General features: G+C 38.9%; 1 protein-coding gene across 3 annotated transcripts in view; it reads right to left on the minus strand.

The window, feature by feature from the left end:
• USP14 (ubiquitin specific peptidase 14) overlaps positions 1-15,443 on the minus strand; it is a 45,697-nt gene that overhangs the window by 2,738 nt on the left and 27,516 nt on the right. For all 3 annotated transcript variants that reach the window (XM_032792375.2, XM_075062955.1, XM_032792376.2), the window contains 8 exons: positions 13,763-13,893; positions 13,265-13,345; positions 12,274-12,353; positions 9,828-9,942; positions 6,609-6,674; positions 6,172-6,264; positions 2,051-2,179; positions 207-267 (listed from right to left, as the gene is read on the minus strand). In XM_032792375.2, the coding sequence (XP_032648266.1) occupies positions 207-267; positions 2,051-2,179; positions 6,172-6,264; positions 6,609-6,674; positions 9,828-9,942; positions 12,274-12,353; positions 13,265-13,345; positions 13,763-13,893 (756 nt within the window). The remainder of the gene's footprint in view (positions 1-206; positions 268-2,050; positions 2,180-6,171; positions 6,265-6,608; positions 6,675-9,827; positions 9,943-12,273; positions 12,354-13,264; positions 13,346-13,762; positions 13,894-15,443) is intronic.

Below are 15,443 nucleotides of genomic sequence, written 5' to 3' on the forward strand. Positions count from 1 at the left end.
AATAGACAGCAAACACGCCTCAGCTTGCCATTAATCTTTCCATTCCATTACACTGCACCAGGGTTTCTGATAATGCATTTTCAAAGTAATGAAAAATAAAGTTCTCTGCTGGGGAGATTTTTCCCCATATACAAGATAATTTTACAAGATTGCTTACTTAGGATACAAGTTTCAAATTGACATTAAACCTCTCAAAATTCACTTACCATCAGGAAAGGAAAATGGTTCATATTTAACTTCTTTCTGTGCACCATCACCTTTACTAGACTGGAAAACAATTTTTGATGATTAATTTTAAAATGCTTTACTATACCTGTATCAAATGTACGGCCTACATCTTTCAAGAGAGATTGTTTGCCTTGATTTTTTTGGTTGCTTAATATTAAACACCTTAATGAAACCTGATTTCCAAAATATGCTCAGCCGCCACATTCTGAAAATGACACCACTAAGATCTCAAGGTTGGCACTCAAAATCACCCAACAGGGACAAAATAAACAGCTGAAAATGGACTGGAGTGCCAATAAGATTCTGCAATAGAAAGTTTTCAGCTCTTGCTAGGGTCCCTCTGAAAGCAGGGGAGAGGATAGAAAGGAAAATAAAAAGATGGGAGACAAACTAAACGGTAATCAATTCTGTTCACAATAACACCTCTTCTCCCCCATCTAAAGGGAAAAAAATCCTCCTCCAAAGACTGAAATGAAAGCTCATGGGGCATTGGATATGAACAGTCTAACTTTAGCAATATCTATACAGTGATATAGCTTAACGTACAACTTAACATCTTTTTAAAAGAAGAACCTAGATCAGTGTAGCATACAGGATACAACAAAATTGTTACAGCACAGGATATTTCTATAAGCAAAAATCGAAGCACGTAAATCCCTCATCTACTCCTGCTCTTCAAATTCAATACCCATCACAACCACTTGGCACCCCTTTAGGGTATAGAGCTGAGAGAGCAGCTTCATTCTATTGAGATTTAAATGATCTGCCAGTAAGCAGCAGTATTTGGGCACATCACAGTTTACATATTTATAGAAAATACTTATGCATAGCAAAAACTTTGTTCTATGTGACTGGTCTCCAGCTGCCAAAAAAAGGATCAACTGCACCATATTTTTGGAACAATTTGTCTACTAAAATTAAAGCACAAACAACATATTTGTCTGGTAAGAGTGATTTAACTTGCATTTCCTAGAAGCTGATTTTTCAGGAAATAGTAACAAACAAGTTGCTCCCATGTAAGAGCTGGCATACAACACTTTTTTCCATTCAAACAGCTATGCTGACTGCTTTGTTACACTTATTGTACATGTATATATGAGAGACATTTTGCTCAGTTTTGCAATAGGTAATGAATAATGTGTAATATTTAAGGGAATTGTTTTTCTGCCCTATCCTTGGATGAGACTTTTATGTCATGTGAGGTGAATTTTTTAACCAGATTAGGCATGTATTTTTTTCCCCCCAAATACTGCTGAATATTCCAACTTTGAGTTTTGAAAGACATATACTCCAGGTTCTTGAAACAAAGCTGAAGTTTTGTAATCTGATCACTTTCCCTGGGCACAGCCTTGTTTATATGCAAGTCCTTTTAAGTTAAAGTTGGTATGACTGACATTAAAGCACATTGGTATGACCAGGTCAACATTCTCTTATACAATAAGCAGCTTTCACAGCCCACAAAATTGCAGTTTAAATTGCTTTAACATATCAATTTATGAAATTGAAAAAAAAAAAATCACTTTTTCATACATTCAATAAATCTAAAGTATCTACTATTCAGCTCACCAATTACAACTGTGCGTAGAAGCTAGATGGAGAGTTTTCCAGGAACAGTTTGTGGAATTAAAAAAAAATGGATTTGATAGATTAAGTCATGAAAAAAATTCAAACTATGGCCCACTATGTCAGCATGCAGGCTTGTATATTATGACTTGATACATATTAGCTTTAAGACATGCTATCCCACTTTCCTTGATTATATGAAAAACAATTTAGGATACTACATAAATCAAAATGGCTAAGAAATAGTCATGTAACCTACATTCTTTGGCTGCTGATTTATTTTTTTGTCTTCTAGATCCTTGAATTTTGACCGAAATGGGACCATCTTTTCTTGAAGTTCTGATGTACATAACTCATATACATCCAACATAAGAGGAAATTTGACATCCTAGGAACAAAGTTACAAAAAAGAGAGTCAGGCTATTAGCTCACTTTAGAATTCCATATTAAAGAAGTGTTTTTCCATAGAAAGCCAATCCCCTCTGATAATTTAAATGCACGTAGCCATATTTCTGACAGCCTTTTTTTGATTTATTCAAAAGTAGAAAATAATTTAAGATGTTATAAAATAGATACTAGATGTTATAGAAATGCACACAACTGTCCGATTACCTCTCTGCTGAAAAACTGACTACAGTAACTCCTCGCTTAACGTTGTAATTATGTTCCTGAAAAATGCGACTTTAAGCGAAACGATGTTAAGTGAATCCAATTTCCCCATAAGAATTAATGTAACTACGGAGGGTTAGATTCCAGGGAAATTTTTTTCACAAGACAAAAGACTATTATATATACACACACACACGCACAGTGTAAGTGTTAAACAATTTTATACTATACACAGCAATGATGATTCTGAAGCTTAGTTGAGGTGGTGGAGTCAGAGGGTGGGATATTTCCTGGGGAATGCCTTAGTGCTAAATGATGAACTAGCACTCGGCTGAGCCCTCAAGGGTTAACATGGTGTTAATGTAACCTCACACTCTACAAGGCAGCACAAATGGAGGGAGCAGAGACAGCATGCAGACAGAGGCAGACACACAGACAATGCAGGTGGGAAAGAGAGAGTGGGAGAGAGACAGATGCGCACTGACCCTTTAAGTACGCTGACCACAGTCTAAGTACATTGCCATTTTAAGTGTCTCAACTTCCTGATCCAGCAGCTGCTACCAGCAAGCTCCTCCATCCTGAGTCGTCTTGTGTCCTCCCCCACACCCAACAGGTCTATGGAGATGGGTAAGTGGGGGGGAGGAGCAGGGGAACACCCTGACATTAGCCCTCCCTCTTTCCCCTCCCACACAGCAAGCAGGAGTTTCAGGGAGCAGCTCCAAGGCAGACGGCAGGAGCAGCACATGGAAGTGGGGGAGGGACAGCTGAACTGCCAGGCAATTGATAGCCTGCTGGGTGGCTGCCACACAGGGGAGTGGGGAGCTGATAGGGGGGCTGCTGGTCCACCCTGGTTCCAAGCCCCCACCAGCTAGCTCCAACAGGCTGCTCTTCCTGCAAGCAGTGGACAAAGCAGGCAGCTGTCAAACAACGTTAGAAGGGAGCATGGCACAACTTTAAACGAGCATGTTCCCTAATTGATCAGCAATGTAACAACGAAACAATGTTAACTGGGATGACTAAGTGAAGAGTTACTGTACAAATATGTATGTATGTCTGCATTTGGGGCAGCGTTGGTGTGTTTCTCTGTAACAGGCCAATGCGGTGTAAGCTGCAACAAACTAAAACACAGTCAATACAAACATTTACATGTCAACAGTCCTTTCTCTATAGATACACTGAATAACTGACATCTCAGTGGGATTCAGTTATTTATCTCTGAGCACAGAGTTTAGATTGCCTATCTACTTACTGATACGAATTTATAATTTCATTTTAAATACAATTAGTGAATGCTTTCTCAAAGTGTTCATACCTAGCACAGTTCTTTATTTTACTCTTTTACAGTACTACTAGTTGTCATAAGAATGGCCATTCTGGGTCAGATCAAAGGTCCATCTAGTCCAGTATCCTGTTTTCCGACAATGGCTAATGCCAGGTGCCCCAAAGGGAATGAACAGAACAGGTAATCATCAAGTGATCCATCCCCTGTTGCCCATTCCCAGCTTTTGGCAAACAGAGGATAGGGACACCATCCCTGTCCATCTTGGCTAATAGCCATTGTTGGGCCTATCCTTGATGAACTTATCTAGTTCTTTTTTTAACCCTGTTATAGTCTTGGCCTTCACAACATCTTCTGTCCAGGAGTTCCACAGGCTGACTCTGTTGTATGAAAAAAATACTTGCTTTTATTTGTTTTAAACCTGCTGCCTATTAATTTCATTTCTGACCCCTAGTTCTTGTGTCATTTCATCTTTGTAGGAATAGATATTTATCTGCCAAGATCAATCCATTTTTAAGTATGAAGAGTATACAAGCTGCACTGCTGAAAGAGTAGGCCACGCTCCCCGAGCTGCATGATGCCAGTCAGCTAATGGGCCCGCTCCACTAAAAGGGAGAGCTTTCACTGAGTATTCCTGGAAGCCTGTTGCAGGCATCTGACTTGCTGGCAGGGACACAAGGCAGAGAAGAACCAGTCCAGGCAGAAAAGGGCCTCTTATTCCATCCTCTACCACATAATTGGCACCTGTCATTCTCAATGCTGTCAAGTCTGAAACTCAGTTTCTATCATAATTCCATTTTCACTAAATCTTAGCTTTCCTTTGGGACTGAAACTTTCCATACTTTGTCTCATATCCAGGTATTTTTATTTTCTTTTTTTAATTTGGCAAATGCTGAATCTCCCATATGAACCTTCAAGAAGGGAGACAGTTATTTGTGCTGAATTACAGAATTAACCACTACATGTGACTTGATGTTTATCAGAAATTGTCACTTTCTTGGTTTTAAATAAAGGCAAGTAAAATTAAAGCTATGAGGAGTTAAGAACTGGCTTTTGGCATGCTAACTACATTATTTTTACTATGTTTTCAGCTGCATAGTCACTAATGGCATCTAATTGTATTAGGCACCAAATGCACGGCTATTTTTCAGTTGCTGAGCGTAAAAATGTATACTTGCAATCTAAACTAAAAAAAGATAAAAATTTAAAACTGGGCATAGAACTTGCCCTGAATTCTTGGGAAAATTATTTTGTAGATTTGTGTATACTAAATTTTTCTTAACTGAAATCTAATTGACTTATGCCCACTGTAAAATTTCTACTTTTTAACTGTGTATTCAAAGTGGCCCAATGTAGCAACATCAATCACTATTGTGCAACTTTGTAGTGGCATAGCTAGAGGACAAAAACATGTATAATCACCACAAGTAAACACACCTACAGCCTAGCTACATATGCTGTGCAAACAAATAACCCCATGTACACACCCCACTGACAAGCTACATATAAACTGGCACATCTGTGTTCTATAGCTATGCACACCTTCACATCTTCCCTCATTGCAGCAATCTCTCTACTCACCTCTAAACTGTGTCACTATGCAAAACAGAGTACTGTATATAGGATCTGTTCCATGCAAGCATTCAGATCTTTTCCAACCTCTCACAAAAACAGCCTTTACTTCGTGCTAGAAGAAAGCGAGACTTTTTTCTTGTGCTGCTTTTCAGTGGGTTTCAGGAAAGGAGAGTGTCAAAGTAGTACAGGATTATAGGTCCCTCCAAATAAGTAAAGCCCCAAGAGACTTCTTATACCTAAAGCTGCCTCTGCCTTCCTGCTCTCATTTGACACATCCTTCTTCCATTCTACATGCACACATTTTCTTGGTGGCCCTGTCATATCATAAATGGGCCACACAAGCCTTTATTTTATGTAATTTCCATTTTCTTTTTCATTCCTTTTCCTAAAAGCAGGTGGAGAGGCAGGTTCTTCCCTGTCGGACCATCACAAAGTAAATCTAAGCAGCTCTGCTGCCTGAACACCACAAAATGAAGCAGTCAGGCAAAGATAACAGGTCCACTAAGTTTGGAAGTTCTCCCCTCAGAATGTTGATTGGGGAGTAAGCTGAAAGCAAAAGCCCTCACCCCAGACAAGATAGTCACAAAGTAGCAAATGTGACATCCTCCTCTGAACGAATGGTGAAAGACAGGGTAAAAAATGCTTAATAGCATCAGGCCAACTTAACTTCAGTCCCATGCAGAAAAACATTTAATTTGACATTGTAGTTTTTGTGGCAGTTTCAATATGTTTCTTTATTCAAAGATACTGTATGCTTTTGGAATGAAGATGTTCTGTCTATAAGGAGTAATTTGAGAGCAAAAATACTTGCAGATCGTATTCTGTCTGAAGTGTTAATGAACTAGAATAAAATTCTGATCTCCAAGTTTATAAAAACTCTAAACGTCAATATAATGTTAATGAAGGTTGCTACTGACCTTAAGAACTTTGGCATTCACTGATTCCTTCTCTTTGTAAAAAAATCGAACCATCTGAATAGTCAGGTAGGCAGGCAAACGACTAATCTTGGACTAAATAAGAAAATATTTAGAGGGATTCATTATACTTCAGATTTTCACAGAGAATTTAGACATTTAGCATTTTTTTTCTTAGATTGTAGGCTCTTCTTAGAGAGACTGGGTCTTCCTATGTGTTTGTGCAACACTTAGCACAAAAATGCCACATCTTGACTGGAGCCTCTAGATTAAATGAAGTAATAAATTGCTCAGGTTTTTACACTACTTGGTTCTGGAAATCTGCAAAGGTTCAACACCTTCTGTTCCAGTAACAACTCAGTGTTTTGAGCCAGAAAGTTCTTGTCAACATGATGAAGTTAATAAGATTACAAGAATGGTGATGACTGATTACTACTCACAGATTTGATGTACAAAGCATTTCTTTGCAACGTTGGAGAAAGTTTTGTGATTTCGTCTTGAAGACGCTGTAAAAAAAATTAGCAATAATATTAACACTGAATTAATGCACACCTATACAACATAAAAACCAAAGCAGTTGCATGGAAAAGATACAATTTTAACCCTAATCTTTATTCCACCCATCAAACTCTTCTACCTGGTTGCTACAGCTTGATATATCATAAGAGCTTAGAATAGGAGAGCTCTCTGCACAAGGACCATGTTTTTCTTCAGTGCCATAGACATTTGTGATGCTTAATTTAAAGATATCATATAATTCTCTCCTGAGAGCATGCTTTTCTCCGACCCCAGAAAATTACATGCTATAAATTAGTTGAGCAGTGAGAGATTTTGGATATAAGCAATTATAATAGTAACACTGTAAATGTTAATTAAAATAAATATTTTATCCATGTAGTTTTATCAATGAACTGAGTAACACGCTTATCTTAGAACACTGTTTGAATTATTAAGAAACACATTAGTAGAAAACATAAGAAATATAAAATCCAAACAAAACCAAGTAACATGAAAACCAAAGATTAATTAGGGGGAGCTGATCAGACATTTAGATTAACAACCTGGTATCCGTCCAGGTTCTTAAAAGGTTTAGGAACCATGATTATTAAAAGAAATGTGACTAAGTATATCTTTTTATAAAAGTTTATTAACACTTAAAAATAAGATCAAGAAAATATATCACCAAAGCTAAGCTATTACTAATAGTAAACTACAGACTAAAGCAATAAACTATTAAATCAAGATAAAAATCAATACATTAGTCTCAATATTGGACTGGGGTTAAAATCATAGTTAAATAATCAAATATCAAAACCAGTCAATACTTACACATTTTAGAGAGGATTCCTGGTTGGTAAAATTGATTAGTTGGGATTTGTAATCAAAGTCAGATTTCTAACTTGGAGCTGATTAATACTGAAACAAAACCATCTAATGTCTAGAGCACAACCTCAGAGCTAATTATAAATCTACCTTCTTAGAATTCAGTTCTTGTGTGGCAGCTACCTTTCTTTCCCCCATCCGTGTTGTTATCAAGGGAGTCAGTTAACATGTATTATAAACACAAGTTTCACCACTTTTATTTACCAGAAATTACAGATGGCAATTTCAAACCTTTCAGGACTTTTAAACACACTTTAGAGAATAGTTTTATTTGACAGTATTTAGAGCTGTTTGGACCAAAGGAACTCTCCTTCTGGTACCTTCCTCATTCAGACTTTATGCATGCACATTTCCATACTCTAAAAATAGAAACGCTAAACTAGACTGCGATATCTCCAGACAATGAAAACAAGAGAAACCAAAAAGAAAAATATGACACTTAAGGTAATGGGTATTTTTTGTTTTTTTTTTTGCGCAAGTTCTTCGGTTGAGTCTCCTGGCTTTCAGAGCAGGGGCTGGAATTCCAGTCCAAGAAGCCAGACAGTAATGTTCTGCTGGCACAGCATTTCTTCCACAAGGACCTCCTCCAGGTGCAGACTAAGACTAGTAAAAAGCTAGAGTGGCCTGGTTGTCGTCGTCATGACTTTCTCCCCCCAAGTTTTAAGTTTGGGGAATTCTGGAGGTCAGTTTTCCCTCAGGCGGTTTGTCCCAAAAAGAGGTTCTCAGCCTTACCCTTGATTTTTCTAGCTGGAGAAATTTACTTACTCTACTTCAATTTAGATGAAAGCCATGTAATTTTTTTTTAAAATTTATATATGGTTTCTCATCCCATATACACTATTTCTCTCAAAAATAAGAGAACTCTTGTTGGAAATAATTTATAAAATGTAAACAACTCTCAAAGTACTATTATTTTATACAAATACTACACCTGGTGGTAATCTGGCCGTGCATATAATATTGCATGTTAAGCTTAAATTCACAGGAAAGCCCCACAATTTTTGCAGGAGGGTAGCATTAGTTTTTAATAACTCACTTTTAAATGTTCTTCTACTTTAGGCTGCTGTAAATTTGTTTGCCTCAGAATTTATTGCTGACAGTACACTAGCCATTGTAGCAGTTATCATTGGACGAGTGAAATAGAAGAAAAAAAATGTGATAGTTTGCTGAGGAAGTTAACAGGTACCCCTTCCTTTTGTGTTTGTCAGCTTAGTATTCCCTTACACCATTTGTGTAGGAAGGGTTCTCAAATTTGGCATTCTGCTTGTTTGGCCTACCAGTATGCTTCTGCTCCCGCTTGGTCTGCCAGCTATTTCACCAACAGCCAAAGGAGCATCTTTCTGTAGGTGGTGGCAAATTCAGCAATGGCTGACTTGATAAACATAGCTGCAATTAAAAATGGTACTACCTACATGTTTTTCTCAGTAGTACAAAGTATTTGGCCTTATTCCTGGAAAGACATACTCCAAGCGTTTAGGTCATTTGCTTTTTTGGTCTCAGTTCAAATAAGAATATTTATCCAAACCCTATGATAGTTTGGGAGCACAATTCAGCACAATTAAGGCTACAATTTAATCATGGTTATTTTTAGTAAAAGTCATGGACAAGAAACAAAAAGTCATGGCCCATGACCTCTCCGTGACTTATACCATAAATACCCTTGAACTGAGGCGGGGACCCCAGGGGACCTGCTGCTGCTCAGGCTGTCGCTGGGGAGGAGGTGGGGGAGGGAAGCCCCAGGGGGTCTGCTGCCACTTGGTCACTGCTGGGGGGGGAGGGAGGGCAAGGAAGAATCTCCTGGGGGCCAACCCCGCTCAGACGGTCCAGCCTAGGAGCTAGCTGCAGAGCCACTCCAGCAGTGACCGATGTTGCTGCCCCCAGGGCCGCCTGAGCAGCTAGCCTTGGGGACAGCCCCACACTGGCTAATTCAGAAGTCACGAAGGTGCAGGAAGTCATGGAATCTGTGACTTCCGTGACCTCTGTGACAGACACAGAGCCCTAAGCATGATCAATAGATTTTCTTGAAGACAGCTGGAATTAGAAATCAATCTCTGGCTGCACTATGTCAGATTCCAGCTAGTGCTCTATTATGTTTTATTGTTGGTTAATAAACAATTTACCTCCCCTTTTCCTCTTGCCATATTCCACCTCAAAAGGTCAGCTACCTTTTAAAGTTGGGAAGTGAAGCTTGCTGTCAGATATGGTCTCTGAAAGCCCAGAGCTCTGACATAGGTAATTTAGAATATAAATCAAACGATATATTTAATACTACTTACCAATTTAAGTCCTGTAAAAAGATATTTGACTTCTTGATTAATAAAGCAGCTAAGTTGAAGTTGATTCTCTTTTCCTTTAGTTACTTCCTCCTCTTCTGATTCTGTACATTTCATGCTTCATGCAATTAAGGAAAACCATCATACCCTAAGAGCTGAACTATGCTCTATTTACATTAGTAGCATCAATGGAATACTAAACAGTTAATACAATCTGAAGAGCCTGATTAGACAGTATTTTTACTCCTCCCTTAATTTTTACATAAATGTGGTTTTAATATCAGAAAGAAACTACTAAGATTTGGAACACTGAAAAGCCCTTCTGTTAAATAAATCTCCACCCACTCTTCTCTGCTTTAACCAGTCTAATGGCTAAAGCGTTAATCCATGGAAACAGCCACAGCTCGCAATACACGTTTTGTTGACACAACCTTGCAAAGGCCATTTTACTCTATTTGGTTTGCCAATATCAAATCCTGGGATCTGCTTCGACATTACACTCCACTGATAGCGAATGAGGGGAGTAGAGACAATTGCCCTAAGTTCTTCTACATCTGCTATCTCCTACGCTCCCCGCACTTCAGACCACTGAACAGCCATCTCTTTGAAAACTGATAGGTATTTTATGATGGTTAAAGTTAAGATTGTGTCACGGTTATTTTTTTTTTACTAAAAAAGTCACGGACAATATGCAAAAATTCACGGGAGACTGACTGTGACTTTACTAAAACTAACAAGGTGGCAAGGCTAGGGAGAGAAGAGGAATGATGGCTGGANGGGGGGGGGGGGGGATGACAATTAGTCCCACTACCATGGGTGGGGAGGGGGCACAGCCCTGGCTTTGGCCCCAGCACAGTTTGTGGTGGGGAGACGAGGAAGTAGAGAGCACACAGCCCTAGTTCTGGCCCTGCAGCTGCAGAGCAGGGATGCATGGCCTTGGCCACAGCCACTGGGCGCAGGGGCACATGGCCCTGGTGCCAGCCATTGTGGGGGAGAGGGGGAAGCAGCAATTGTGGCTGTGGCTCCAGCCGAAGCTGCAGAGGGGTCACACAGTCCCAGTGGCAGCCATGGAGGGCAGAGGAGTGTGCTCAGCCCCGCCTTCAGCTGCTGACAGCTGAAGTCACAGACATCCAGTAAAGTCACTGAATCCGTGACTAAATCATATCCTTAATGATTGTACACATCCCTTTCCATGCCTTCTTCCTTCCTATCCCAACTTCCTTTCTTTCTTCCTTAACTCTGTAACTATTCTCCCCATCACTTCCTCTTCTCTAATTTTATCCTTCGCCTCCTTTCACTGTTCTTCCTATCAGGTGACTACTTGATAGAGGATCATCTATGTCCAGGCTTTCCTCATTTGCAGTTCCTTTCACCATGCACCTCCTAGTCTCCTTATCAGCTAACTCTTCCCTTTCCTACACCTTCATCTCTGTTCCATATGCCCTTCCATTACCATGTCCTCCCCATTCTCTAAGCTACACCCCAAACTTTCTGTGGACTCATTTCATCATGCCACTGACCTATGTATCTGTTCTCCTACCCTATGCATTCTGCTCCTCACCCACAGTTTAGGGGCTTAGAAACTAAAATGAGGTCCATGGTATGAAAGCAGAAAAGCATGGCTCTCTTGCTCCAAAAAGATCTAATGCCTGACTCTGCATCAAGTTATATAGAATTACTACCCTGATCTTAACAGATATTTCGCTCTCAACATCTCAGAAAAGCAAACAAACTGCCTCAGGTCCTTCCACATATGTTCATGGGGGGGGGGGGGGGGGGAGGAGAGAGAAATACTCTCCAGGCCCAAACATGGCACTCAGCTCCATTATGGGTAGATGACTGAAATGCCACTTCTGTGGAGCATGTCAGTCTTGCTCCACTTCCCTACACAAATTATTTTTCTATTAAAAAGCGCTACTCTTTGAAAATTGCATGATGAATCCACTTCCTACTCACCTGAGGGTGAGAGACTTATTTGTTGCATTTGACAAAATTCCTCAGGAAAGGGATAGTTTACTTCATGTTTTGTACATTGCCAAGAACATCAGCAACACTCAAATCAGTGACTAAATGAGTGCCCATCTAGTCCCTTTTATATTAAGGTATCGTCGGTATCCAGGTACAAGTAGACTCTCAGCATTTCCTGAGGCAAAGAACTTCAAATGCTATTAGTTTCTAACGGAGAGACATTGGGTATTTGAGCTTTGTTTTTAAAAAAAGTTTCCAAAGGTACCATTTTTCCTGTTACTGCTTATTCTAATTTTTGTGATATGCTTTTATGAATTTCTACAATACCAGATGCATCTTTTAGCCAAGTATCTTATCTCTCTAGCCTCTCCTGGGTTAAACTTTTCATTTATGTCATCCTTTATGTGTGAAATCCCCTCCCCACTCTAAGTAACTAAATCACTATGGCTCTTTAGATCTTGATTTAAAATCCTTAGGATACGTTGTTTCAAATTCAATGCTGAAGAATTGATCAACTAAACTCTTCTTTTTAGAAGCTGCTGCTGGAACTCCAGAGTCAGTCTGCAAAACAGGTTCTATTATAATTTTAAAGTAGCAAACAAAAACACAATCTTTTCCATTCAGACTACAATTAAGTACTTTTAAAAGACAGTTCATTAATGCCTATTCACTCCAAAAGAACACATACCTAGTTTTTCTTGTGTAACCATAGGTAAGCTGAAATTTCATTTGCTTAGTCTCCCTATCAGAGTGAAAAAGATTTAGACTAGACACCAACGTTAGCATGTAATTACTGTGAAAGCAGTCTCTTCAGACCATAATACTGGCAAGAAACAGCAAATGTCTTTGTTATTAAAAACAGCATCACTTTATTTTTCATTGAAAGGTAGAGTTCTCTAATACTTCTTAAACTATAAACAAAGCTATTTTATCACTGACCTTTGTAAACCAAGACACTCCACAAAGTATTTTTTTTAAAGCTACACTTTGGGGGAAGTCTCGCCCTTAACCCTGGAGGAAATAAAGTTCTTGATGAATTTACTAAGCTAATCCTGTTTGCCGCAGCATTCCTGCTGACATCCTTCTCTGAATCCACAAAGCATGATGACAGTTTTCAGAAACGGACGTCATATCAAATGAATAGAATATTAGGGCCACTGGACTCACATAAGCACTAATTCTGTGGCCCTTCACCATTGTGGTCTTCCACACTGGCTTACGTAGGGCCAACATGGAGACTTCTTCCATAGCACAGGCACCCCAATGTTGCACTGGCCTTCAAGATCATGAGGCAATTTCATTTATTACACTATAAATATAACCTAAGGAGAACCTGGTAATGCTCCAACCTAATGAAATTGGTTCAACTATTTATTGACATACTCACCCAATAGGAATGTAAATCATTAATACTGTATTATAGCCACATCTATAGTCAGAATCATAGAATAATGTAAGATGATTTCAATTACCTCCATAAGAGCATCACCTTCTATCCCTTCCAACTTTTGCTGCAGTACCCTCATCATTTGTACCCAGCATTCATTGGCATCCTATGAAAAAAAACAGAATATTGAAATTTGACTAGATACCAATAATTGGCATTTATGATGTTAGATATGTACTATTATGAAACTACTATCAATCCCGATTATAACAAAGTTTGGAACCTGATAATTCGTTAACTATGAACTTGTTGCCATTCCAAAAATACTCATTTTGCTGAGCTGGTGTTTGACTCTGCATGCAACTTTTTTTCCCATACCCCACAAAAACATCTAGCTTTTGGGATACAAAAGGCTACAGAATAATATTTGGACTTCAATAGCTAGAAGTAGTAATTTTCTGTTGAGTTAATGCTTTGCAACTGTATTCTACAACAGAATAAGTTATTTCATAAATACCTCTTTTCCAGAAATGTATTGCTTGGACACTGTATACTACATTGGAAGTTAAGTGAAAGTCTTTACCTGTTGAAGATATTGGCCTTGATCACCTTTCTCTGCAAATTGTGGGAAGGCCATGTGTAAAAACTGCAGGAGAATGATGGGTGGGATGCTGGAGGACGTTTTATCCATGGAATCAAACAAATCTCTAAGAGCTTAAAAATAAAGCAAGTGCGTTTTGAAAATAAAACAAATTTAAAAAGATCAACTTAAAAATATTACAGCAAACTAGTAGTTAAAATGAACAGTAAGAAGGCAACAATATTCAAAGGGAACACTTATTTAAGAGTGTCAAATTAGAACTTTTCACCATAGGACCAAATTGTTTAACAGTAGTTACAAAACATGCACCGGCAAAAATGATTATGCAGGTGTAACAAATGACCCAGATATGAAAGATAGGCACACAGTGCCTTGCCCTTTGACGCCGTTTGAAGCTGGTTCCTCACTAACAGCCCAAAAATAGAATCTTCTTTCACCAAAAGCTATTTAACACACTCAAGGCGCAATGTCTTTGTAACATGTCTATACCTAAAAACAAAGGTGTTCAGGTTAAGATCCACTTTCCATAACTGAAAGCCACAGTGACTTAAGTGTCACTTATTGCTGAACTTGATTTTTCCACACGTAAAATTCTTCACAGAATACTTAAACTTCGCACCCAGGAAAGCAAGTGAATGTACACTAGTGCAGAAAGTTCAAAACTACTTGCAGTGTAGTGGATGATGCTGATTAAGAATATGTTGAGTGGCAACACAACACAAAACTTTCCTCCCATTCCTAGCTGCATATATTACTCTTCTTTCTAAAAAATGTACCCATTATACAGCACTTCAAGTTTACAAAGCGCTTTACAGACACTGACTGCTGCTCACAACAGCCTGTGACGTAGGCTTTACAGGAAGGAGACTGAGGCATGAAGCTTTTATACCAATGGATATAGCTAACGTATTTTATAACAAAAAGAACTAAGTTTTATGGCCAGTTTCTTCCTGTTCCTGTGATCCAACATCTCTTAAATACTGACTCCAAGAGGCATTATCTCAACATGACACAGACATTAAAAAAATGCCTGTGTGTCATGCAGGAGCTCCTGATCAGCCCAGCACCAAAGAGTTAACTAAGGATTTACTTATCAGTGTATTAGACTCCTCAGAAGCAATGTTGTCACCTCAAAAGAAAATAATAAGGGACACAAAGTAGAGGCAGTGAGAGGGGAAGGGGCAGGCATGGTTGTATAGAGTAACCATTGAACTTACCACCCCAAAATTCGATCAGCAGGCATACCCACAAACTGGACCTTTCCTTCTTTATTTTGTTTTGTTTTTCCTTAAATGGACTGGTAGAAATCCCAGTGTGCTGGCCCAGCATCTTAGTGGGGCAATGAAATAGAGTAAAAAAAGAAAACAAAGTGGACAAGTAGTACCCTTGTTCAAATGTAAAGGGTCTAACTAGAGTTCTAGTTAGAGCTCAGAGATATTGGGCCTTTGTGAGCTCCTGCTACCCAGACCACCAGCACCAGCACCAAAATAAAATGTGACACTCCCTTTGGAGATTAAATATACGACACTATTATGATGTTTGAATCTCTAGGGTAAGGATTATGGCATATTGAGGGTAGCAGTCAATATTACTCCAGTGGTATTGCAAGGCCAGTAACATCTATTAAATGTAGTGTCACTGGGATAGTGAGTTCCAGAAGCAC

The sequence above is a fragment of the Chelonoidis abingdonii genome, chromosome 2 (genome assembly GCF_003597395.2).
Source record: "Chelonoidis abingdonii isolate Lonesome George chromosome 2, CheloAbing_2.0, whole genome shotgun sequence".
NCBI lineage: Eukaryota > Metazoa > Chordata > Testudines > Testudinidae > Chelonoidis > Chelonoidis abingdonii.